This window comes from Falco naumanni, chromosome 4 (genome assembly GCF_017639655.2).
Source record: "Falco naumanni isolate bFalNau1 chromosome 4, bFalNau1.pat, whole genome shotgun sequence".
Taxonomy (NCBI): Eukaryota; Metazoa; Chordata; class Aves; order Falconiformes; family Falconidae; genus Falco; species Falco naumanni.
This window is the reverse complement of record NC_054057.1, coordinates 104,102,617-104,130,288: the sequence shown is the minus strand read 5'-3', so window position 1 is coordinate 104,130,288 and position 27,672 is coordinate 104,102,617. Positions and strand designations below refer to the sequence as shown.

The window sequence follows — 27,672 nt, the reverse complement described above, 5'->3', positions numbered from 1 at the left end:
TGAAGATACTAGAAGGTCCCCACACACCTGTCAATTTACCAGACCCCAGTATGAAATATAATTCTGCACAAGATCTTGTCACCTCAATCACATTTGTAAATGAGAGAGAAGAAACCGATGCCCTAAACCGTCGGCAATGCCATCATGTTCTGGACTCTAATGAGTTGCTGGAAATCTGAGATCCATGGATCTTTGGCAGACTTTTTGTTACACAAGCCATATGTTGATACAAGTGCGGGTAGACCCAAAATACAGGTGATAAATTTCAGTCATTCTTGGCAACAGATAAGGAGAGCAGAAGAAAAAGGGAGAAGGTGTAGTAGAGTTAGTCAGCTTTTTTACAAATGCTAAATTGTTAAATATATCATGACCATATTGAAAACATCAGAAATCCAACTTTTCTGACTAACTTCAGTACCTTCCTTCAGATCTGTGCATTTGGGTGTATATTTTTTTTTATTATATACAAAAATTACGAACAGTTCAGAAATGCACGTCCTATAGCATGATTGCAAATGCAGTTTTGGTCTTTCCCCTCGCACTGCGCAGCAGATCTGCCACTGGCTCTGAAACAGATTATCTGGAATGGAAGATCTGTTAAGTCCAAGAGCCTGTTCAGTGTAATCTATTTTTGTCATACCTTGTCTTGTTTTCTCACTTAGCAATTAGTTTAAGATAGGCTTAACATTTGCGCTGATGTGCAAGTGTATCCCTGTGTTAAGGAAGAATGAAGGGGTGGGGAGGGAAAAGAAAGGGAATGAGGGAGAGACATTGTCCAACAGATACACTGGTGTGGGAGTCAGAAGAGCTGCCTTCAGTTCCCAGCTTTGCTGCTGTCCTGCAGTTTGACCTTGAACCAGCCCCACTGCTTCCCAATACCTCGATTTTACAACTTTTAAGATGTAAATAGTGACACTTTCTTTTCCCTTGCACTGCCATGGCTTCAGATTAAAAGCGTTGTGGATTCTTAGTTATTACTATTTTGGGAAACAGATAACAAGCATTGGTTTGGGGCAAAGTAACACTTCTGCCCCCACCCACCCACAGAATTATTCTAACTGTGGAAACTCTGCAAGGGTTTCCAAGCTGTAATCAAAAAAAAAGGATTTTGGCTTCAGTAATATGTAATACAATTTAGATAGCAAATATAAACGTAAACTCCCATACATAACCATTATGTAGTTATGCACAGCGTCACTGAAATAAAAACAACAGTAAGTTCATCTTGAATCTACAGAGAAAGAAGAAAAGCTTGTGCATAAATGTAAAGTAGCTTGGCAATGGTTAAACCATTAATAACTACTTTAACAGTTATGTCTTCCAAAATGACATTCCAAGGATAAACTATTTTTAATTGAAAAAATAGTGTTATGCACTGCCTAGGAAATCTCACAGGGTGGCAGAAGCTGAGTAACATTTCCGTTCTGTGCGAGCTCTGTAACACAGCATCTCATGTTGTTCAGAACTTTGTACGCTGTTCTTCCCATGTTAACATCAAGATATTTTTTCCTGTGCCTATAGCGCAGAGGTTGAAACAAACCCTAGAGCCCTGTGATACTGAATATCCAGCTTTTGTTTCTGAACGCACTATAAAGGAGACCACGGGGAATATTGCTTGCGATGACTGTTTCAAGTAAGCCCTTTCAATTTTTTTTTTATACAACTGTTTGTGACAAAGCAATAAAACTGAATTATTCAAGGTTATGTTGAAGAACGTACAAGTCTGTTATGTTTTATCTTATATAGTGATCTCTTCCAAGTGTCATTTCTGTGATTACAGGGGTCATTTAAGTTTGATACTCTTAAATTAAAGCAGTGCCTATTAATTTCTACCAAAAAATGTAAAACCAGTGGAGGTTTATGCTAATTTCAAAGAATAGTGAATGTTGTAAGACTTTTCCTGGACACAGGCAGTAGGCAGTATTATTAAGAGCATACTCTGTAAAGCTTTACATACAAAACTATAGAGAAGTGAAATCCTGCTGGATGGGTGAGATGTTTCCTTGCAGTACAGTGAGATCTGGTTGTTTTACTTGAATGCCAAACAGTGTTTCCTTCTTAGAATTGTTGGACTGAAGAGTGGGAGAGGATTGAATCTATTCTCAAAACTTTCAGTGCTGGGAAGCTGAGTTTATAGTAGAGACCTCCGAAGTCGGTGCTGCACCCTTGTCGGTCCCACCAGTGCTGCTGTAAAGTTGCCCCTCATAGATTTGAGGGAAGAGAAAGACTCCAGTATAGCTTTCCTCCCTCATGCTGGAAATGTCCGTTCTCTGCATTTGCTGCCTGTGTGCACTGACTTTTTACTGTAGTTATGGTACATTTGAAGAATTGCCTAGGTATCATTTATGCAAATGTATGTACTTCAGTAAGTCTCTTAATTGGATTTCCTTTATGCAGAGAGGTCATTATCACAAAGGGCATTAGTAGTAACAGCAATGATTTGTCTATCAATGTAAATGTCAGGAAGAATTTGTAAGTTAAACAAAAATTGTTGTAACTTTCCCTTTCAAGACTAAATCAATATCTAATTAGCAAATAAAGGTGAAAATTTCTTCTATTTGAAGTCAATAGGTGTGCTTCTGAACTTGCTCCTAATTTTTCTCCTTGATATCTTCATTGCTTTAAGACGGGAAATAGGAGTAAGTACAATGGAGTGCTAATATTCACCTTTAATTTGCTGCTGACCAACTCTTAATTATAAGGAAATTATTAATGTCTGGTATGACTAATTGCTTGTATTTGGCTTTGTGGGATTGAAGTATGAAAGTGCTTTGTAAATTGATCCAAGGGAGCCCTTTAAATGTAACAATAGGTCCCACTGCCTGAAAAGTACAAACTCAACAAAATCAAGCCATGATTTCTGCACTTGACATATCAAATACAATGTAGGTTACACTCTGTGAGTGCTTCGTGCCAGCATTACAGAATTCAAGCAGCTTTATTCTGTGATCGTTTAGCAGATTACTGAGAAGATGTGCAACAAATTATCGTACATCCCTGGCAGTGCTCAAGACCAGGCTGGATGGGGCTTTGAGCAACCTGGTTAGTGGAAGGTGTCCCTGCCCATGGCAGGGGAGGCTGGAACTAGATGATCTTTGAGGTCCCTTCCAACCCAAACCATTCTATGATTCTGCTTAAATATTGCAAACAGACATAATTTCATGAAAAGTTTAATTTAACAGGACCAGGTTTTCTCAAAGGAATGCAGATTTCAGTCTGTCGTCTTAGGTAACTTCAGGTCAAAGGAAATAACTTGCAAAAATAATACAATTCATTCTGCAATACTTGGACAGCACTGAGCTGGAAACTGAGTTTAGTGAAAATTATAGTATTTCAAAAATAATGCGCTAAGATCTTTTTCATAGAAAAACATTTTATGTTCCACAGTGGAACAAAAAAATAAAAGAAAACCCTGTAAGTTACAAACTGATCTCAAGGCACCCATTATTTTTCTCCACAAGCAATGGCAAAACCTAAAGAAATAATCCAGAAGAACTATTAGATTCTCATGGGAAAGTTCTTCGTTATACCGTTTACCCACTGTCATTAACAATCTACAAATTGCATCTGAGATTGCAGACTGCATTGGATTCCAAATATTTTTGTTATAACCCAGGACACTTTCCCGCAGAACAGCTAAGGAATTTGACCCAAAGTCCTTTGTAGACCTACATCTTCTGACCCAGTTTTCTGTTTCACAGCCTCAGTACCAATAAATATTTTTACAAGCAAGTGTGTTGCTTAATACTTGTAATTTAAGAATGATGGGCTCAATCAGTCAAAATTAGGGTTCAACCTTATATACATAAGAGTCTTGAACTGACACTGTGTTCAATGATTAATCTGCACGGCATCTGGTGTGTAGTAGGCTCTCAATTCAGTCATCGGAGTCAGTAAGATTATTTTCTGTATCCTCTTTGGATTCTGTTATATATTTGTTTGTGATATGTACTTGCAAATCTTGATTACAAATTGGAAAATATATTTGTAAATATTTAGCTGAATATACACCCACTTTAATATTGCAAACCTATTTGAAAGACACTAGAAAAGTCAGCATATTGTGCACAGGTTTGCAAACCAAAGCTATGCAAATACTCTGCTTCAGGAAGGTTTGTGTCACAAGTTACTCATTCAAGTCACTGTCCTTTGTTCCTACAGTGTCAGGCACAACTATAGAGCCCTTGTCTGAAAAATAAGACTAAAAGCAGTCTCTTCGTAGAAGTAAAAATGACGACTGATGTTAATTGTAACCATATAATGTTACATAGATAAGACATTTCAGAGCACAAATACTGTGTTATTGCTAACAAAGTCACAGTCATAGTCAACAAGGTCACATAGTGAGAGTAGGAGGCTCAATCTTACTCTGTCCTGGCCATGCTGTTACTGATAGTATAGAAATACCCTACATTTCGTAGTTACCAAGGGGAACAGTTGCCTACTGTAGTTATGAAAACTAAGCCTTGTTCTTATAAGCATTTCCAATTATAACTTTTAATCGTGGATGCTTGGACTTAAATCAAAGTATCCTCACAAATAAATCACACAGTAGAAAGGACTACATGCTAATTACTTCGTAAATAGCTGGCTTGCCTTTTCAGCCATCTCTGAAAACTTAGTCAATGGAAATTCACCTACACACTTAAGTGGACTTTGAGTCAAGCACTAAATGTATACAGACCTATAAAATACACTCTCTATATGTAAACTTATCTCTTACTAGAAAAAAATAAATGCTACTTTGGGATAATTTGCAATGTTTAAAAACCATTTTCAAAAATATAGGTTTTATTTAAGAAAGCAGGAGCCTAAAAGAAAATAAGAATTAACATAAGAATGTCATTAGGGTCAGGGTTTGGCTGTCCCACACCATAATTTGTTGTTATTCAATATCCCAATCATTATTAAATTAATCTTCTATTTAAGCAGCAATCAAAAACAAGTCAACCCACATTTTCTAAGCACTGTCAACAAAAGAGAAAAACTGGGATTTTTTTAAAAATCTGAAATGCTTTCATATTTTCCAGTAAGCTATTCCCTTTTATAAAGAAAAAAAAAAAAAAAAAAAAAAAAAAAGCATTAAGTCTGAAAACTCAGATAGCCTGTTGAATGTTCTACAGCAGCTTCAGTGGTGGAAATAGTTAATTGCTAAAGAGAAATGTTATTTCTTTGTCAATGTCAACTGACATTCTTTCTCTTGCATCAGAGCTACACTAATGCCAAACAACTTGGTATGGGTTTTAAAGGTAGTGTGCTGCTCAGAGATGTGTTTTTGATTAGACATTACATTTGATGTCTTTGGCTAAATAAACACCTCAATGCTGCTTGCAGCTTGATGAGGTATCGCCCCAATGCGTTAGCCTATTTTAATACACATCAACCATTTTAATACACATTCAGCCATTCGCACCAGTTACATTACCAGTTTGTGCCTTCTGGTGATCTCAGCATTGCAAATCTTAATTGCTGATACTTAAAGAGCAGTAAAAATGTCTAGAGAAAGCATCCTTAGAAAGACAAGTTATTATAAATTAGAAAAGATGATGGCTGTTATGATATTTGACCAAAGAAAGTTACCTGATCTACTCATCTGTTTGTAGAACAGACGAAGTTTTCTCTAATTGTAAATCTCATTTTTGCATGAAAATTCAGATGTTTTCTTTTAGCTTCACTTAGGAAAAAAACATTAATTTCAGTGTTAACCCAGGCTGCTATGAATGTGAATGTAGATCTGTAGGCAGAGCAACTCGCTCATCTGACTATTTATACATTAAGTATATATTTAAGAATTTCAAAGTTGTAAGGAAACTTTAAGTGAATAATTCCAAGTTTGCATGTTCAACTGTAAAACTATGGGCATACAAATCAGGCAGCCGTTGCACAGTCAAATGCTTAAAAATCTGCCCTTTTAACCTCTCCTGTTCATGTGTGATGACATATTGGACTTGGATGCAGATCAAAAATCTGGCCTTACTTCCAATGACCCGGGGAGCAAAGCCCCCTTCTCTTTTAATTGTAGCACTCATGGGTCCACAAGGTCAATACCAGAAACCTAAAGACACTGTTTTGTTCCCAGTTGATCCTTTGTGCAGAGTCTTAAGACACAAAACAGAGAGAAGTAAATATGAGAAAGCCATGTTCTCAGTAGGGAAGCAAGGAAACATGTAGCTACAATCATCCTAACCCTGGGAAGGATGTGTGTGGTTTCATTACACAAAATATGGATGTAAGTGTTGCCTTTACTTTCTCGTATATCTCATGTAAATTGCCTGTTAATTGAGAGGAACTACCTATTTGATTAAACGCCATCCCATGTATTATATATTTTGCCCATTGGAGTGTTAGTAAGGAGGCAATTATTTAACAGGGAAAAACATCAATAAACCAAATGCCTTCTCTTGATCTCTTATAGACTGGGCATCGAGTGCTGTTCATTACCAATAAGAAGAGGTAAATGGCAGTGGAATTATAGTTCAGGATGACACTGAACCCTTCATGTGAATTTTAATGGCAAATTTCACACATGTCCACTGAATGTTCTTATTTGGCAGTAACAGATAAATAACAATACCAGTTAAATTCAGATTGTTCAGGGCATGAGTATATTAGTGTCAGGAATAGTGCAATCTGCAGGCATTAAAATGGTAATGGTTTTTAAAAAACACTTAATTTTGATGCATACCACCATTTGCTGAAATATTTCTGCATTTCTTTCCCAGTAGAAGCCTGCCAAACTGCTGTACTTGATCGTGTTTAAAATGTGTAAATAAATATGCAGTTCAATTTCCCATGAAATAAATAATCATTTGCCTTTTCAAATGTAGTTAGTTTACTTCCAAACAAATCAGCTTGCCACGTAAAATAAGGAAAGCATAAAGGGCCAATTTCTTCTCATTTGGAGCTCTATCTACATACATCAGCATATCCCTGTAGATTTCCTGGAGTAGTTTGGGCAGTAAGTTATAGTCAGTCTTCTAAAAGACATTTTGGGTTATATTCATTCTACTGTATCCATCTTATAGGACCCTGAGGAAAACCAAGTGTTCTCTATATTTCATCATTGTTTAGACTGTAGGTTTTTGCGTACTTGCGTTTTCAGCAACCATGCAAAGTACACATATGATAACATGTGCATAAATGTTTTTTACCTGTGCCCATGCTGAGTCACAGGTGTGCCATAGTCAAACTGCTCACTGCTGATCTTGGCAACATTGCACGGATCATAATTCCTGGGAGCTTGCTTAGCTGTGCATGGAAGTCAAGGGGAGCTCAGTATTTTGCATACCTCAGTACTTAATTGTTCTAGTATCAAGAATAAAAGTCTTATCGAGTCATCTTGCACCTCTGCTTGGAAAATCAGATCTTCCAGACTTGCAGAATACTTGGGAGTGTTGAAAAGTCTTTATATTTGCAGCAACAGCAGTATTGGTAGAAAATGGTCATAGCCAAAACCCCAAAACTCTAGAATATCCCAAAAGACTTTTTTTCCTATCCTTTTCTTGTAAAAAGTATTGAATTATGTAATTTAAACTGCTGGAATTGTTAGTTAAAGGTCTTCATACTTAGTGTAATATCCTATATTGTGTGTTACCCACACATCTCCACTGTATGTTGAGTAACTTCCTCTTCACTGCAAAGACAACGATGATTATAGTGTTTGTCATGCAGGTGCAATTTAAAGTCACCGTATGGGTAATTTGACTCTACCCTTTGATAATGTATATTTTGAATGACCTGTTCAGGAAACACTGTAAATTACTATTTTCATTTTAGAAAATAGGCATATGAAATAATAGGGCAAGGCACATATAAGTTACCAGGCAGGTTTCTGCCTGCCAGTCATTAGTTTTAACAATCCTTTGGACAGCTTTCAAGGTTTGTTTTTTGTTTTGTTTGTTGGGGGTTTTGTTTTTAAATAGAGAAAGATTTTCAATATTCCAGTTTTTATTTCAGAACTTTTTAGTGTGCCTATTGGATTCAGGAGTACTGCTTACACATGGAATCCCACCTTATATTGAAAATAGTTTTTTGTTATTATCTCAGTTTCTATATCAGTGTGTTCTCCTCAAAATCAAAACCTTGGAGTTTGTTTATTTAGTTGACAAAACCATGCAATTCTGTATTCAGATGCTCAGTTTGCTTGGCATTGTAATCATCATAAAACAGAGAATGAAAGAATTACTATGGATCAAAGGAGAAAAGGTAATGTAAAAAAAAAAATAAAATATGACCATAGTAATATTTTTCAAAGGGCATTTTTAATGACAAGGAATATATATTGAATGAGAGGGACTCCACAGAAGGAAAAGGAAGATAAGGAAATGGACTGTGGTCTTTTCTTGCAGATGTGTGCAAATTTTTTATTAGGAGACTTTATAGCACTGACCGTGTAAATTGTAAAATCTTGGAGATATATGGGTCAGCTTCCAAGCAATTCAGTCTATTAGTTTGTCATCAGTTTTGTTGTAGGTTTGGGGTTTTTTTTTTCTGATGAGTAGGGTGAGATGTGCTTTTTCTCTTCACTGCCCACTTCCCTACTTAGGTCTTCCAAATGAGCCTAGAGCTGAATTGCTTGAGAAGTTTTATTTATAAAATTCTGCATAGGATGGTGGTGATCTCCACCCATTCACTATTCATAGTTAAGTTCAGTAGTTCTATAAAATGTAAATATTACTCAAAAATTAATGTAATTTTACATTTTAAACAAGCAGTAATAAATATTAACCAAATGATAGATAGTATCTAGCACAATGAAATGGTGCTTTGTAATGGCAGCAGATTTAAAAAGTTGTATGAATGCCATAATCTATAAAGCTGAATAATATATATATGTGTGTGTGTATATATATATACATAAAGATGGCTTGAAATAGGAAAAGTTATTAGAATTGGGAAACAATGTGAAATTTTAAAGCCGGGCAAACTTGTGAAGAATTGCTAATACTAGGAAATTCATTTCAGTTTATAATACACTTATATTATATTGCAGTCTGATTGATGAAAAAAGTGGAAACAGGGCTTAGGCATCTGTACATGTGACACTTCACAGAGGATTTGAGAGCTTAATGAATATTTAATAGTCTTTATCGTGGAAAAACATCATGAATCTTAAGATCTGAGTGCCATGCAGGGAACATTCATACATTACCTAAAATATTATAGAGAACATGACATGCAGTGTACTTAATTCTTTCAGATGTGGCCTTCTTAATAATTGCTAAAGTTTATGTTTACAGAAATAAATTAACAACATCCTTGCAAAGCACACTGTGGGCACATCCAATGAGCACTTTAGTTCTAGGATTTATTACACTTTTAATGTGAATCTCCCAATCATCTCTGCTTTTCATATGCCAGTTTGTGATGTGTAGCTCTTTGCTAGAGCTGTACTGTCTTTAGATTTGACTAGACCCAAAGCTGTGGAAGAGTAGTTACGAATTCATGCGTATCAGAAGTTATGTTTACAATGTCACATGATATTTGTGAGCCTTCCTAAAATCAACTGGCTTTTTAATCTTTAAATTATATTTAGAATCTAGTTGAGAAATAATGTAGTTTTTAAAAAACACTGAGATGTCTCTACAAACCACAGCTATTGAAGTAAGTAGCTAAGTAACTTAGTAGTTTCTTAGCTTTTAGCCCTAGTAAGGGCTAAAAAACCTCCACTAAAAACGCGTAGACTAACATACTATAGTGGAACTGCATTTTCAAGTCTAGATAACTTCTCTGACCTCCCTGTCATTGTCCTGCTAACCAGATGCCACTGTCAAAAAGCTAAGTCTAAGCTTTAAGAGATCTCTGATATGATTTGCTTTGTACCGATTACTGTATCTCCTCTGTTGTCTTTGTGAGCAGCTTATCATAGAACCAGGTACCCACCCTGCCTGCGCTCAGGTTTGTTCAAGGGTATGAACCTGCACTCATATTTAATGTTTGTGGCATTTCTGAGCTTAGTTTCTTTGCAAAAATTTTGCAGTCTATTTTAAAAATAGTGATCTGAAACTCTCCTTTATCTTACATCTTCATAAGGGTGGGCGGCTGGACTAAAAAGCTTGGGAGCATTGTCAAATTCCTTGTTACACAACGTACTTTTTTTTTCATCCTAGTGTGCACACTCAAAGCTTTTGGATGTTTGTTACATTTCTAATATGCAGTTGGTAAGATACTCTTATCTGAGCATCAGTTATTTGAGAAAGCATCCTCTGATTGATCATGAAAGATGAATGGCACTTCTGGGGATTCCTTTCTGAAATGTGATTGCCAACGATACTGTAGCTCTCTGGGGTTGCAAGCCTTTGGCAGGCACAGGAATGGTGAGGACGATATTGTTAATTTAGATCCTTGATTCTAAACTTTGCTTTGAGTAGGTATGTTTATACTGACGCAGAATTGTGCTGCAGTCAGCCGGGCTATACATGGTAGCAATATTTTGCCAGCATGAGGTCAGGTTACGGGCCTGAGGCTGAGAGTTTATCTGTCTCTTTTTATATTAGCGAACCACCAGATGCTTTTTTTTTTCATATACTTTAACTGCTCCAGCTCTCAGAAATGTTGTTATTGGCATATATGTTATTTTTATAAATTGCATTGAAGATATTCCATTCTCTATCATCATTTATTTGAAACAAAAAAAAAACAAAACACCACACCAAAAATAAATAAATTAAAAAACAACAAGTAGCCCAACTTGACTGTGATATAAACATTTCATTCATTCATTTAAAAAATATGATAAGTGAGAGAAATGTGGGTTGGAAATGTAGCCAGCAGCCTGGAAAGCACATGATAGGAGTTGGGAAACAGCACAGCGGATATCTGCACTTCAGTTGAATGCTTAAAGTTTGTTCCAGACCATTAGGGTTGAACATTTGCAACCAACAGTTATGTGACTAACACATATTTGAGTGCAGAGTGCACAATATTTTCCATTTCCTGTACCCTGGTGCTGGTATGTTTTTTCTTTCTGTAAAAAAAAATAGGAAAGATCAAATTCGACAGATATGAAATATAATCCCAAAGTGCCAACTAATCTTAATCCAAAGTACCCAAACTTCATTAATACGGTTTTGCACTCAAAAAATAATGCTGAAAGGCCTGGAGAGAAATGGCTGAATTTACAGAGATGCTCGAGCATCTGAGCGCCCAGTGGGGGCTATCCAAGTTGAGTACCATGGAAATTCAGACTACTTTTTCACATCTTCGTGAATGTGTTTTGGTTGCCAATTTGAAAATACTGCCCTCAGTTTCTTTCAGTTCAAAATACTCACAGTGAATTTCTTCCATGCTTTGCAGGACTCATCTGCAAGGGCAAAACAACTGGTAGCTATTTCTTTTTTTTTTTTTTCTTTTCTATAGCCTCCTAAAAATGATTGATATGATTATGTATGTGCAGGAGTGACAAACGCTAACACAACAATAGATATTATTCTAGTCATAGTTTGAATGTAAGTCCCACAGTCATCACTGTAGCATGAAACAATAATATTAAAATGTTCCTATGGTCATTACAGAAACAAATGAAAAATACACATATGGATATTTCTCCCCCCCCCTTGAAGCAGGCTGTTAAAGCTCCTAAACATGAAATTAAAGATGAATCTGAACAGCCATTTAAATGTTTACAGGATATTTTAAAATCCCACCTGAGCCATGTGTTTATTGTGACCATGTATTCTACTTCATAGCATCTGTTGTCACTAGCACAGATCTAAATAATAGCAGCATATTTTTGTAAAATTAAAAAGTGTATTGTTTGTAGAATATACCATATTGATCAATAATTCTTACTTATGAACAAGCATGTTTTAAAACAAAGCACAATAATGCAGTATTTCTGTGAGAAAACAAGATTTTTTAAAAAAACTAGTAACACACAGCATTGTTTTTAAACAAAGTTTAATCGCTTTTAATGTTTCTGTGGTGCTCAAATCGTCCACAAATTACAAAGAAATATATTCCATTCTGCAGGATAATGGGAAGATATTTTCTCTGAACTTTTTTTTTTTTTTTCCGGTTCCTCAAGCTTAGTTTTATCCTGTAAGTATCTTCAAGTTCCATGCTGCTTGTCATTCATTTTATTCCCTCAAACCCTTTGCAACCTTTGTAACTCTCTATTGAAGGGGGCAATGGCTCTGAGGAGCAAAGATTGCTGAGCACCATCAGGGTTATGACCACTCTCTGCTGTTGACACGGTAGCAGTGTTGCTGGCCACCGGCGACCAGGAGGGAGCACAGCTGTAAGTCAGGGAAAGGGAAAGGGATCAATGCAACTGACTAATGATGGAATTTGGGATCCTCAGTCTGTCCCCTCTCTGCAGCTGTCTGCCCCCCCCCCCCCCCCCCTCCATCCCATACGAGATGCTGCGTTCCACGTTTCCTTAAGCCTGGGTGTGTCTGGGGCTGTGTAAGCGGCTGCTCCTTACCAGGGAAACTCAGCGCTGTGCTCAGCCTGTATCCTGTCCAAAATGTAACATCGGTGGACAAGGAAATGGATTACCTCTTCTGCACGGAAAAACAGAGAATAAGCTGTGTGACACTAGTATTGATTTCCTTGAATAGCAGGTGCTACAGTCAAATAGCAGGGTGTAAGCAACTTAGAGGTTTCTGAGCTGGGCAAGACACACCTCTTGCATGTTTGAAATTGAATTACTTTAGCTTTGCCTGTTATGGATCCATCTATGCTAGGAAAGGAAAGCTGAAGCCAGCAGCATTTCAGAGACAAGATATTAAGCCTACCACATACAGATTTTGCACCTTGCGATTCAAGTAGTTGTGGTGAAGCAATGACCTGCATTGAGCAAGGAAATAAGTGACTTGCACATGTGTGTGATCTTCAGTTAGCCGGTAAACCGCTTGTCTGCCTTCAGGGGATAGAGCAGCCTCATGACTACAGCAGCCAGGAAGAAAAAAGGGTCTGGCTCTGCCTTGCTACTGCTGTGCCTGTTTTCATCAGTGTGGGAGAAGCTCCAAAATCCCTACGGGACTGCAGGGGCCCCACAGCAAAGTCACCTGCTGCAGCAGCTGATAAACCTCTTCCCTCTGTCCCTTTCCCACAGAGCACCAACAGCACTTGTCTTATTATCCCCGTGCCCTTTCTCCCATCTTGGAACATCTCCCTCCTTTCCAGGGAGGTTTGTCCCTCTCCCACTTGCCTTACTGATACTTTTCCACTTTGTTCAGAAGCTGGAAGGTAAAAAGAGAAAGAAGCACACAGTGTGGAAAGAGGGCAGTGCAGCAAGGGCAGTGCAGCTCGGTCCCTACTCCTCTACTGCCCTGAGTATATCTTCTCATTATCCCTCCTTACAAGTCAAAGTAATTCTTATAATAAGAAAAAGAGCTGACAATTTTGAAATTAAGTTGGTTTGTTTGGGTTTGGGGTTTTTTTTGGGTTTTTTTGTTTGTTTGTTTGTTTGTTTTTGTTTTTAATATAGCCTGTGGCAGAAACTATTATGGTAACAATGTAATATATCTTATAATGGTATGAAAATTTTTATATACACAGGGAAAAGGAAGAGATTAAAATCAGATAAAGCCCCAGGTTTGAACGCAGTGTGCTGGCTCTTTTAGAACAGGTGTTGTAGTCTGCACTTAGCTTTAGGCATCCCATTTCACCCCCTTCAGGATGCATTTCTCTGCAGGATCACTGTTTAGCCAGTAGAGAGAGAAAGACCCTCCCACAGAGGATGAATCAGATCATGGAAGCCAAGCTCCTGCTCTGAATTATGCTTGAGCAGCCTGTGCCTCTCCAGGCTCTCTGTTCGGAGCTGGGGGTGATTACCCCTCTCGTGCAGGAACCTGAGCTACACACATGAAAGCAGCTGGGGTGACTGCCCTCCGAGATTTGTGTTACAGTCCTGTCATGGTGCTTCCCAGATTCTAGGCTGTCTTAAGAAATTAGAAAGAACTGGTTCTCTGTGGGAAGAGTCATTTAGCTACCATGCACGCATTAGAAGTGTGCTTTCTTATCATGCTTTCTTAAGCACGACTTTAGCAAATGTAATTTTGAATGCAGCAGTACTTGAATTCCAAGTCTTTTCCTGTTTAATTCTATAACGAAAAAAATAATTTCCAAAGATCAGATTAATAAATGCTTGCATTTTTTAGCAAATATTTACTATTTCCAAGTAAAACGTGAAGCTGTGGGTTTTTTCAAATCAATTTGTAGGTGTTTGGGCAGGTCTTTCTCTATGGGCTGATACAAAGGCAGGTTAGAAAGAAACAGATAGTGTGAAACATGAGAAAAGTGTTGTGTAATGCTCTGACTCAAAATACAGATTTTCTTGCAGATTTACTCTCTGTTCTTATTTTATCTTCATTAACAAAATAGTTTGGCATGACTAGATTTTCTTCCTCCTTCTCTCTCTACCCCTTTCAAGTAACAAATTTCTTCCTTCCTCACCTTCCCCACAAAGTGAAGAAGCAGTTTGTGTTCAGGTCTGTTTTAAGCCTCTGAACCTGTATGTCAAACAAACCAAACTAGTTCCTCAGTGGATGAAAGATAGGGGAGAAGTTAATAATAAGGTTCTTATGGACCCAGTGAGGTTACAGCATAACAGGAACCACAACAGTTTATTCCATTTTATATAGAGAGACGTATGCAAGGATTTTGATAGTGCTGTCACTATCAAATGATGGTGAAGATACTGGTATAAAGGAAGAACATTTTAATCAGATTTACATTACTTAACACAAAAAGAGCATTACCCTTTAAAGTTGAAGTGTTCTCCATAATATTAAACATAGGCTGTTAAACACAGACTTTCTTGTGATTGTTAATAAAGGTCAATAAAAACCCTTACTCTGTCCTTGAAAGCTGACTGCCATATTGCCAGCGACACGAATGACAGCCGGAGCCAGCAGGTGCTCAGAAATGCTTAGTGTCATAGAAACTTTAAAGACTCACAGTGGAGCTCATTTAAAAGACAAGACCATTTTCACTACTTTGTCAGCAACTTTCTTTATTCCCCATTGCAGTCGTGGAAGCTGTTCTGCTAGAGGTTTTTCTCACTTACAACTGAATCTTGGCATACACAATGAAACATTTTGAGGGAATATTTCAGTAACTGAAAGACTTTGTTCTGACTGGGTTTATGCACCTTTTGTTTTCTGTGACCGTTCAGTTTCTGAGGCTTACTGGCATGAATGTTCACTCAAAATGAATTTCAAAGATGCATGGGCATGTCACCATGGAAACTGGGAGTTGAACTGAAACACAGGACCTGCTTCGGGGGTGGCTGTGTGCTTTGTCCGCTTGGGGCAGGGAAGCAGTCCTGCGTGTATGGTCTGAATAGTCACAGAGCAACTGCAGCAGTTGTGACTGGCAGAAACTTCTTTGCCATTGATCTAGTGAGGGTAGGAATCCCTCATGACTGCAAAATGGTCTTAAATTACAGCAGCTGAAAGAAGCATAATTTGCTTGTGTAAATTCTATTAATAGAAAAGAAAGCTCAAATGGACATATTTTTTTTGCCCTTAATTCTTTGCTAAACTCAATCTCTGTCTTCAGTCCTCTGTCTTCACTCGCTGATATGTTAATCCTTTGCCTGTGACCTCACAAGCCAATGACTGGTGTGAGCATTTGGCTCTACAACTTCATTTCAAGGTTTATGTTTGGGTATTGTGAAAGGGAAAACATCCATTTACTGCTTGTGGACGATAATGTTTTCTTTTTAATTTGCCTCTATTATGGTAGAGAAGCAGCAAGTTGGTTCCACTTGGCAAGATATTAGTTAAGATATTATTAAGCACTATGGAAAAAAATGCTGCAGTAAGCCAAAAACTTTTTTTTTTTTTTTTTTTTTATGGCTCTTTAGATGAATCACATGTTCTGTGGCAGTCGCCATAAGGTTAGACACTTCACAAACATCTGTAATAGGTAAACAGAATGTAGATTCTTAAGAATATTCACTGTTTGGTAAACTGAACCAGTGTGATTAGTTGATAACTGTCTTATAATTCCTGAAGTAGAAAACTGTTTTTTTACTGAACCTAATATACTGCTTTTTGTAGTTCCTTTAATTCATAATTCCATCAATCCATGCATATGCTGCATTCCCCAAATCACCACGTCTAGCAGGATTTTCTGTATCACTTAATTCCTACAAACCTTTGTAGTTTTTTACTTTATTGGCAGAGAATCCAAACAGTAATTTACTCTAGCACCTTAGTTCTGTAGTGGAAACTTTCTTCTGGGTTAAAGTGCTTTCTTTTTTACACACCAGCTAAGTGATAGGAAAAGCTCCCAGATTTTTTTACTTTTATTGTCCAGCCCCCCACCCCTCGTCTTTGGGGAAGCAATGACCTGTACTGTAAAGCCCTTATGCCACCCCAGAAAAGTGCATGAAAGAAGAAATGACATGGGAAATGTGCGCACCTTTCCTAAAATGGCACCGTTAAGCCTGGCTTGATGGTACATGCTTTCCAATAGGTAGTCACCTGAGGGCCACCAAAAGGGACTATTACAGAAGGACTTGGAGTTAGGAACACAGTAGGTACAACAGAAAAGAGAGTACTCCCTTCTCATCAAAAAGAGAAATTAATCATTGAGCATCCAGTTAATTGTTACAACACCTTATGCCCTTCAGGACCATTTCTGAGCCAGTTATAAAGATACAATAAATACAAGTTTTGGACCACACAAAGTCCAAACTGTGCCAGTTTCTGGGAATAAAATTAATATTTTTTCTACCCTTTAGGGTTTGATTTATTCCTAACTGTTTGGAGAAATTCATGCAGTACAATTTTGGTATTATTGTCTGTTAAAGTTTTTCCCTCCTTTCCTTGTATTGGCCCCATTTCTCCCACACACAAATCCACAAAGCCACAGATGCTCCATTACAATGATGTCAGTCTTGCTACATGCTCCAGCTGTTTGGTAGGTACATTTATAAAGTTCAGCCTTTTACATTGTGCCATAAATGTATATTTCATATATAAACATAAAGCTAACATATTGCAGATCACTCTAAGTGTAATTTTAATGGAGGTTCAGTAAGTTTAAAAAATACTGAAAAGTGTTTAATCTTTCCGTTGGCAACATTTTTATAGTAAGTTTTCCAAGTATTTTTTTCTGAAGCTAGGTTTGAATATTCCCTGCCCCCTCTGCTATTTCATCTTCTGTGATCTTTGGAAAAAGCAGGGAGTTATTTTAGTAAGACAATATGTATTTTAAATAAAGATGTCTGAGGAAAAATATGTTTTTCTCCACATCTTCTTGGTGCTCAAACCCTCACTTAACGTTCTGTACGTTTACCAGCATACCACACTGAAAAACACCTAATTCCTGGAACCGCCAGATTTCAATGATATTCGGTATGGCAGATATTCTGTTGATATGATATATAAATTCTGACAGATTGTTTTAAAAATGTATCAAGACTTGGGTCCAAGCCTTAAAGCCTTTCTTTGTATTGTGTCCTGAATTTCAAACAAAAGGCTAAACGGTGCCTGTTTGGCTCTGCCTCCTCCCCTTTTCTCTTTGGTATGTGCTTATTAAGAGTTCAGCTCACTGTAACTATGTGGATCATTAAATAATGCCCACAGGATCCTTCCCTGGTCTCCCCTGGGTGATTTCCTTCTTACTAGCAATGTCTTTATTTCTCACTCTCCTTTTCAATTGCCCGTTTTATCTTAATTTGAATGTGGTGCTGAGTTATCACCATATTTGCATCATATAGTTGTCATTATTCTAAAATAAATTTCCTCACTTAGGAAGGTTTTGAGGTTTAATCTCTGTTTTGTTGGCTCAGTAATAAAAGGATTCTTGAGAGGACAGGTGAAAGCTGAGATCTTTCTCAGTAGTTCATGGCGCTTCAAGCAAGACCCAGAGCAAGTAAAAGCCCTAATGCGACTGTAGAGGCTAAAGTTTGGGACTGTGAGCTGTCGCTGTGTGGCTGCAGGAGAATCTTCATTATTTTTACAGATTGATTTCATGTGTACTTAAAAATTCCCGATCATAAATACACAGCTAGGGATTCATAATTAAGCAGAGATTCTGTATTGGAATCTGAAGAAGAAAAATCTGATAATATTGTTAGTGGTTCACCTGTGCCTCAGACTCTGCATTACCACACCAGCAGTATAAGCCCACCTGTTCCACTCCACCCGTGTACCTTTCAGCAGCATGTACATCTGAAAATGGACAACCATATTCTGTGAACTGAGGGAACGAAGCATTGCCCAAGGCCCTCTACTTCCCCAAGGTGTAGAGATACAGTATGATATATATATAAAGTAAATTAGATTTCTGACTGTAATACAAGCATTGTTGACAAGTTCAAAAAACCCTAACAAAACTGTGGCTCAGAAGTACAAATAATGTCACCGTTATTTGATTTCTTTTTAATTTACAGGTCTTTTGTAATCCAGCAAATCCCAAGCAGCAATCTCTTCATGGTGGTAGTAGATAATGAATGCTTCTGTGATTCTGTCCCACCAATTACCATGGCACCTATAGAAATAAGGTATATCCTTTTGTTTGCAAAGTTGTCCGAAGAAGATTCAAGATGCAAATATTGAAAAAAAATTTATTATGTATGTCAAACTTACATTACATGACTTAAGAACATATCATTACCCATTACAAAGTTCTGGGGCTGTTTGAAAGTAAGACAGCTGAGAATGCCTTCCCACTTATTTTCAAGGAGAATTCACTTTTTTTGGTTTGGTTTGTTGTTCTTGTTGTTGTTTTTTGATGTGTGGTTGGGTTTTTTGGGGGTTTGTTTTGGTTTTTTTTTTTGAACAGCCAGTACAAATTAAACAAACAGTTATGTGCATCTTTAAGCATCGTAAGGTCATGGTCACTTTTGGGTAGCTAAATGTCTTTCAAATTAGGCCCTAAATATGCAATTTCCTTACAAGAATGGAGGTCCTGATATTGGAACTTATAAAACTTCTTACAACATAGATAACTGTTTATTTTAGGGTTGGACTGGAGTATTGAAAATGTTTCAGAATCCTGCTTTCCAGAAATATAAAAAATTAGCAAAGTGAATGTACCACTTGATTTTTAGTTGCTCTATTTTTTTAGTTTTGTGCTGTTCTGTAGTTGAGGATTTCTTTTCTCACATAAATTGGAACTTATCAAAAGTAGTCTGCAGTGTGCTTTTATTGCACACTTAGTACGGAAAGACAGGTTAGCAATGTAAGTGCAAATGATACTGTCTGAACTATGGATCACTGAGAGGAAAGCACTAGAATTACCTTTTCCTTGTGCTGAACACGCATATCACCCTGGTTCTTTGATGGAAAGAAAGCAAGAAGCTGAAAAATTTTCATTATATTCACTATATTCATTTCAAAACACTCACACAACAATGCAACGGTCAGACCATCTCTCCTTAACTACCTTGTACATAATGAATCCCTTAAATGTGAACGTTTAAAATCTCAGAAGATAAGAAGACGCCCAGAATCTTGTCATGGATTTCACCCTGAAGTAAGTTTCTAACTACTTTTCCTTTCTTTTGGACTCTGGTAGATGGTTTATTTCTTTAAAAAAAAATAAATAGGAAAAATATCTGCTAAGATGAAACATCAGGAGATGATTGAACACAGCAGTAAGGGAAGTGAGTGACGTTATAAGTGCTGCAAATCTTCTTAGTACTCCTGTATGCAACGTCTCGACTTGCTGCTTTTGTAGGCTGTTTTGTATCAGATATGAGAACGTGGTAAGATGTGAGCGTAAACTGGCAGCCAGGAATATCTGAGAACTTATTCCAGCTCAGCACTGACCACAGGATTCCTCATTAGAGATGGCTGGGAACTTTGTGCTGCTAATGTTTTTTTTCAGTAACTAGCTTCACCGTCTCAACTGTCATGCTATATCGGTGCTTTCACACATAATATTGCTTGGGAGGGATCACTACACATATTTACTACTCTGTGTTCTGCATAGTACTCTTATTTTTAAAGTGCCAAGGAGATCTGGTAGAGACTGGCAGGTGATTACGTTGGCTTGTATCTGCATAGACGTGCATTTTACTCTGGAGTAACTTTCATGTCTTCAGTGGTGTAATGCAGTGTAGAATGAGATCTAAAATACAGCATGGAGGAGACTGTATAATGCTTGTTGCTCATGCTCATTTTCAGCCTACAGTCTAAACTTGTTCAAATGAAAATAGTTACCTGAATAACTTCCTGAGTGTATTGAGTTCATGGGTTTTGGTTTTTGCACCAATCCTCTTCTGCCCATGTAGTTTAGTAAATAGCCATATATCATAATTTAGTGTAATGGCTTGTATTTATTTTCCTTTGGTTTTATTTTTTTTTTCCCTTAGGAAAATGCAAGAGAATGTGGTGGTGTCTCAGGCCTTAGTGCTAAACCTCCTCTTCTTCTTCTTCTTCTGCTATTGACGGTTTTCTCAAGGTGACATTGACTGATGTGTTCAATTGGCATGCTAATACATGGATAAACTGTGAACTGGGAAATGGTGCAACATAAAGGACATGAAATATAGTCAGAGCATCAGCATTTCATGATTTTAAACTGTTGGTGATATAAATTCTTAAAGATATGTTGAAAAAAGATTTATCTTTTTACTTTGCAAGTCATGCAGATGTGAATTTGGCATATGGCAGTCATGATTCATCAGAAAAGGACTTGGTAGATAGAGGTGACCATTGCTTTGTCCCATTGAAAATAATTTAAAACTGTGTACTTTTTTCAATAAAGTATATTAAAATCACAGTTTCAGAGTGTATTTGAAGTATGATAATGTATTTGTGCCATTAATTAATGATGGGAAGAGAATAAAATAAATGGAAGTTCTTTTATTATGCTTTTAGCCTATTTCTGAAAAGAATCAGAGAAGAAAATGTGGAGTTAGATTTTATAATAAGGCAGGATAGCTTTTATTAACAAGTCCAGGAAACACATGTGCATGTATGAAGCTGAGCAGGTAATGTGCAGTGCTGATTTATAGTGAAGGTTTGTTTTCTGGAAACAGCTATAAAACATCTCAGCCACATTTAGAAAGTGAGCCAAAGCCTGATTAAAGCCTTTTGCCTAACTTGGGCAAACTTTAGTTCAAATTGGTTGATTTGGTTGCAGATGGCAAAATTACTTTTTACAAAAAATACTTTTCATCTGTTACAATATGTGGGAAGATATGTAAAAATAACCTATATAAAAGGATAATACTGTTAATGTTCTGCCCGATAGACATCATGTCAGCTAGAAGAAGCTCATGATGAAATTCATAACCAGAGAAAGTTAGGCTTACAACACACCTGCGTCAGCAGAACTTATTATGGTTTTCACTGAGAATTTACTGAGGCTCACCCTCAGTGAACAAAGATCAAAAACAATATATTTTTTTTTTTCATTCTAGGCCTTACGTTCTTTGTAAGGGAAATGAGAAGATAAAGAAACTAAGATTTTTGAGTCTTTTAAAACACTATACAAAGAGGAATATTTATCCTACTCCTATTAGAACTAGTATATTCCTCTTGTAATTGGTAGTAATGTCCCTGTTGTGGATACATTTGCTGAAGATCTTGATCTTTGAGGTATGTTAATCTCTCAGTTTATCTTTGCAGTCTTAGATGAAGTAGAATGCTATCAAAAGAATAGCATGATCTTCTAACAATATAATGCATCAGATGCAAAATAAAATGCCACGATTCTAAATCTGGTGCTTGAAGATTGCAGTTCCCTGACTGGGAGAAAGTATGCTTTTAGCGTTAGATGAACGCTAAGCAGATTTGCTATGTGTCTTAGGTGAGAATAGGGAGCTAAGCCACTGAAAGGGGCTTTGTTTTATGGAATACTATCAAGCTTGTAAGAGAAGAATGAGTAAAATAAAATTCTGCTTCAGTGCTTTAATGGGTTCAAATGCACCGGCACTTCCTCTGGTTCTGAAACCATACAGCTCTTTGGCTGGACTCATAGTCGTCTTTTCCTGATGTTTTCTGGTTAGGAGTGTTTTCCTACAGATTTCTTTGTCCTTCCTTGTTGGTCTCAAAATCACTTGCTATGGGAATAATTTTCCAGTTGAAATTCAGTCAATCTGTTGTTCTAGTGACATGCTCTAGTTACTAAGCTAATTGGTAATTCAAGGCGTTTTCTACACTTGGACCGACACAGATATCCTGCAGTTCTTTGCTTGGTCTTTCTCTGAGCACCATTCCTCCTTACCCTCCGTCATTCTTCCCCAAATTAATCTCGTTATTTATAGAGTATTTTAGTTTCTGAGTTTCCAGAATGTGCAACACTACAACCTCATAATGCTTTTGTATGTCTGATGCTTGTTCTTTCTCAATGCAGCTTAAATGGGAAATGCTTATAAACCAACACAGTCCAGGTGATTTTTCCTTGTTAGTAGAAAGTCAAAAGAAATATCTTTCTCATTAGAGCTATTGAAAAGCTCTGCATACAAATGTCTGTGCTGTCTGATGCATAAATCATCATTGATCTTACAAAAAAAAGAAATACATTAAAGGAGAAAATTTATTTCTAGTGAACCGAGATGAAAATACCTAATAATAATTCATTGTTAATTTTGGAAAGAGGTGGACAGCTTTGTAATTAGAAAGGAGCCAGGGAGTAACAAGAGAGATTAAAATATGACAGTCTAAATTGATATTGTGAAAGAGAGTAAAATATGGTTATGTAAATGAATATTGTTCAGAGAAATGAGACAGTTCATTTTCACATTAAGACAAAGTTATAAAGGCAGAATGTACAGTTATACACAAACAAGTTACTATGCAAAACAAAACAATCCAAATGAGTTGCTAAGTGTAAAAACATTCTTGAGTTGCCATTTCTTTGCTAATGAAGATGTCTTTTTGATTTTGTATTTATTCCTTTAAAATTTTCTGATGCAGTGTGAATTCAGGTTCATAAAGCCAGTAGCTTAGATGAAACGGGAATGTTGCCTTGGGTTCACATTTGTGGATCTTTGCCTATATAGATCCTCGTATTCAATTGAGTATGTTCAGTCACTGACATTCATGCTGCTCTTTCTGAATTTCAAACATCAATCATGAGGGGATGAAGCAGATCAACAGTAGGCCAGTGATAATGCTGTGAGATCTTTATTTATTTGAACTATTTGGCTGCATCTATACTAGTAAAGTGAGTGTGTCTGGAAACGTTCCTTGGCACTGAGGCCAACTGACTCTGGCGTGTGTGTATGCTAGTAAGATCTCTTGGTCTCCAAAACGGAGTAGCTGTAATATGAATAACCTATGTCCAAACACAGAAATGATGATTATGAGTTTTATGGGGCAGAGCTAGCTGACATAGGCTGAAAGCATGCCAAGGGCTATTCAAAACAGTTTTACAGAAAAGCTGATCTCATTCTAATGCATAAGAATGTTCCCGACGTTAAGTTCATCAGTCTGTATGTCATTGTTAGCTCTGGAACACCGGGAAGGTGTGATTATGCTGGGAAGTGGGTCCGTGCTGTCACAGCATAACCTGTGGCAGGTCATAGAAGGTGAAATTAAAGGTTATAACCTCACTAATTCTAGGTGTTACGGCTCTCAGATCCTAAAAATATCATGCAAGGTCTGATCCAAAGTCCAATGTAGTCAATAGCAAAGCGCAGATGTATACATATGCACACATACAGCTGCATATATGTAAATCATATGCACTTTTAATATTTTAATTAACATTTAAATTAACATTTTAATAATTTTAATATACAGGACATTCAGAAGTCATCCGTTTATTTTATCTTCCTGAATCTGAGGTAAAATCCAAGGAGAACGAGGGCAACTGTACAATCTGTTTCTACACAGCAAGAGGCATAGTAAGACGTTTCAGTTTCTTCAGGGCTTGGATTTTTATTTTTTTTATTCCCTTTGTTAACGGCATTGATTTTCAACTTATTAGCCCCAGCTGCCTCATCTTCCTTTAATCTTGATACAGCAAAAGCTGTTTGGGGGCTCAGGACTGGCCATGGACACATCATTTTCTAATGGCTTTGTGTGGGAAAACTGTCTGCCCATAACTGTCAGTGCTGCAAACACTCCTTTAAAATCCTGTAATCCAGAGAGCCTCGGGCGGGTTTCTGCAGCTGTGCTATCTCCTCTCATTGTTTTTGTGACACTGAGACTGCCTGACCCACTGCATTTTGCTGCCAGTGCCAATTCTGCAATATATATGCTAGGCGAAACAGGTGGCTGCCTAGGGCAAGACGATATTAAAAGCAGCAGTGATTTCATTGCCTAACTGGCTTCAAGGGACTGTTTCAGTTTTCTTCTGATAACAGGAGCCCCAGAACAAGGCACTGGCCTGTTTAGCCCTTTGGGTTCAGAAGGCAAGACAGAAGTTTGGCTCAGATTTGCAGCCAGAAGACACCAGTTATTTCCATTTGCCTCCTGAGCCCTTTATGGTCTCCAAGGACTTTTACATCTTGGGACTTTCTGTGCCTCAGAAATTCTGTTGCAACTTTAATGCAAATAGCTATTCACAACTGGAAAGTTTTCTGCAGAAGAGTGCATCAAAATCTTGTAACTGTGGAAAACATCAAGTTTATTTAGTTTTCCTACTTGATTATTCTTTTCCCTCAGCTGTCCCAAGATACTTCCATTAGTATGGTGGTTTTTTTCCCTCTTGTCCAAGATCTTCCCTATGGTTGTGAAGGTTTCAAGCAAGTACATAGATAACTTGCTATTTATCTGTTTTACAATGTGCTCGCTCTGACAGGTCCAGCTCCCATTTATCTGCTGAGAGAGATATGTTTCCCATATACAGCATCTTCAGAAGATCTCACTGGAGTTTATCACAATGCAATCTGAAGGCAATTTTCCTTTCTCTTGTCTTTAGCTTTTGGCCAGTAGGCTCAGATCATATTTCTTTCAATATAATAATATTCTTGCTGTAGCTCCTTGGGAGGATTTACCTCATCTTCAAGAATCAGCCCTATGTTCTTCCCAAGAATACTTTCAGTTTCCAAGTCTTTCAGACTTTTTTTCCTTCTTGTTCCCATAGTAACTGTGGTCAACTAAGCAAATGTTATTTTATTGTTTGCAGTTCCAGCCCAAATTATTTTGAAAGTCCACAGTTCTGCCTAGCAGATGCTTTGAAGACTTTCAAAGCACGCTGTTAATCTAGAAAGAACTTATCGGCTTTCATTGGACCAGGGTTGGAACAAGAGACACTTTTGCATTTTGGTTGAGTTAGATCCAGGTTAAGATGGTAAAAGAAATCTATATTGCCTTTAGTAACTACTATTAACAAAATGTATGCAATACATTTTAAAACAAAAAATATACCTTGCATAGCATTAGTTAAATGCCAGATGACTGCTTAGTGATCACTTTAAAAAACATGAAACTTTGCTTGCAGAATTAGATCTAATTGAAACTAAAGTGAGTGTAAACATGGCACGCTCTTTCATTGTGAAAGCATTGCATTCGTATGTACTGATATGTTAAATACCTAATCATTGAGACTTCCTTTAGTTCTGTAATTTCTAAAAAGGCACCCTTAATTAAAGAGAAAAAAAAAATAATTTAAGGGCGGTAACTAAATTTATGATCTTCTTCTAAGTCTGAAGGTGGTCTTACTTAAGAGAGCTGTGAATTGATCCAGCTATCCCAGTGATGAGATGCTGAAACCTTAAGACAACCATTTCTATTTCAACAGTTTTAACAGATTTGATTGCTGCTCATTGTGGTAGAAATAATCAGGTAAATGTGTTTATGTCAAGCTACCCTCTAACAACTCACCAGGTGTCAAAAGCTGGTTTGTTCTCTGCTCTGCTGCTACAGTTTCTGGAAGCGTATGGGGCACCTCGTCTGTGCAGAGATTTGTAGGTAATTCACCCAAAACTGGTGAAATAGTATTGAAAAAAAAATTTCAGTTCAGTATCAAGGTAAGTGGTATGAAAGCTACTGTATTTCCTGTGATATTTTCATTATTAATTGGAAATACATTGTTACCTTTGGGTTAACTGGAATTGAGGTTGAATTTCCAGTTTGTCTTGTGACAGTTCTGCAGAATTCAAGGTGCTTGTTGAAGAGTTGAGCTCTAGTTGATTCAAGTAGTGCAGAGTCTGGTTATCTCTTACTTGAATTCTTTTATCAAAAGCTTCTAAGGAGTTGACAGCTCATAGGGCCTCTGTAAGATCAAACTCGAAAGCTGGCTTTTTTTGTTCCAGATGTGGTCTTGAACTGCACTTATATGTGTTTGAAGCAGCCTCGTAAGAAGAGGTTACACTTGACAATTCTGAATCAAATTTGAACCTTAACACCAGAAGTTCAAGTGGTTAATGCTGGGTTTGTTTGACTATGTTAGGATTTAGTTTGCAGCTTTAGCATGCTGGCTATTTCACTTCCAGGAGAAAGGGAAGATCAGATTTCAGTTCATGGCAAGAAGTGTTTGGAATCAGCTATATAAATGTCTTAGGAAGAGTGCTAAATGTTTAATAGCAAAAGCTAGTTGGGACTAGTTGGGATAGCTGAACTAATCGAGAATGCTTTTGGCAGACATGGAAATGTTTGCAGATGGCTCCTGAGACAGGAAATAAAGAATTGTTTTATTTCATTTCTTTGTTAGTGTTTTGGCACTGGTCAGTTGGGTTGCAATGGAAAATGAAACATTTTTCTTTTGCTCATGTTGTTTGTGGGGGAAAAAATAGATAGAATTATTTTGTAAGCAGCCAGCTGCATTCCTGCATCTCATAATACCGCCTCTGAGACATTACTGTGATATGTGCATTAGTTAAGATAGAATCCCAAGTCCCTGTCAATATTTTATTATCCGTTATAGTTAATGAAGCTGTTTAGGTACGCCTGTTTCATGTCTACAGCTGTGAGTGAAATATTTAGGGAAAAAGATATTCTACCTCCACTGCTAGTTTCTAAGCATCAAATACAACACAGCCACAATTAATGTCTAATTCCACTATCTCTAAAAGACTTTAAAAAGCAGGACGGAAAACCTAGTGATAAAGACTCTAATGGAGACTTGTGATTTCCCATACCAGAACTCTGTGGGTTTCAGAATAGCATTTTGCTTTAAGGCAGACATTCTTCCTGCTTCTTCAGCCTTTCAAAGTGCAAACACAAATAATTTCAAGAACTCCCAGGAAATCTGTCCTCTGGAGAAATGTTAAACAAAGAGTATTTTGAATTCAGCTTAAAACCTGAAGTTAATGTGATACACTTAAAGCCATATAAGTATGGACTCAATAAGGGATATCTAGTTAATATCCTTTAGGTCCACTAGTAATGATATAAGCAGAGATCTCAGTAGGAAGATAAATATTCTGTGAGAGATAGGAAGGTCAAGAACTGTTATTTTCCACTGATAAAACTTTTCCTGGCAGAAAACCTCCAGATTTTATTTAAAAGAAAAACCGTAAAAAACTTGGGTTTATGAGAGCTTAAGCATTGTCTAAGTCCATTTTTTAACCATGAAATCCTTTTGACATATGGCAGTCATTACATATTTGCATCTATCTTGAAAGTTTTTTTTCTACTAGAAGATACTTAGAAATTTCACATTTAACATATTTTTCAATAAACACTTGAGAACTTCTTAAACAGTAAACAATGATCTTAAACTGCCTTGCCAAGCATGTAAATGATCTACAACTCCTAATGCACCAAAGATTGTTGCATATTTTCAGCTCTGCATTTGGGACCTCTAGGCAATGCTGTTTCAGATTAGGACAAACCATGAATTTCTTAACTGTTTCACTTGAGAGAAGAA

At 37.1% G+C, this 27,672-nt stretch overlaps 1 protein-coding gene across 2 annotated transcripts in view; it reads left to right on the top strand.

Moving 5' to 3' along the window:
* The window catches only part of CACNA2D3 (calcium voltage-gated channel auxiliary subunit alpha2delta 3), a 468,514-nt gene extending 447,826 nt beyond the window's left edge, over positions 1 to 20,688 (top strand). For both annotated transcript variants that reach the window (XM_040592380.1, XM_040592379.1), the window contains 4 exons: positions 1,522 to 1,633; positions 18,353 to 18,465; positions 19,355 to 19,437; positions 20,279 to 20,688. In XM_040592380.1, the coding sequence (XP_040448314.1) occupies positions 1,522 to 1,633; positions 18,353 to 18,465; positions 19,355 to 19,437; positions 20,279 to 20,371 (401 nt within the window). In that variant the 3' untranslated portion in view covers positions 20,372 to 20,688. The remainder of the gene's footprint in view (positions 1 to 1,521; positions 1,634 to 18,352; positions 18,466 to 19,354; positions 19,438 to 20,278) is intronic.
* Positions 20,689 to 27,672: the final 6,984 nt, after the last annotated feature.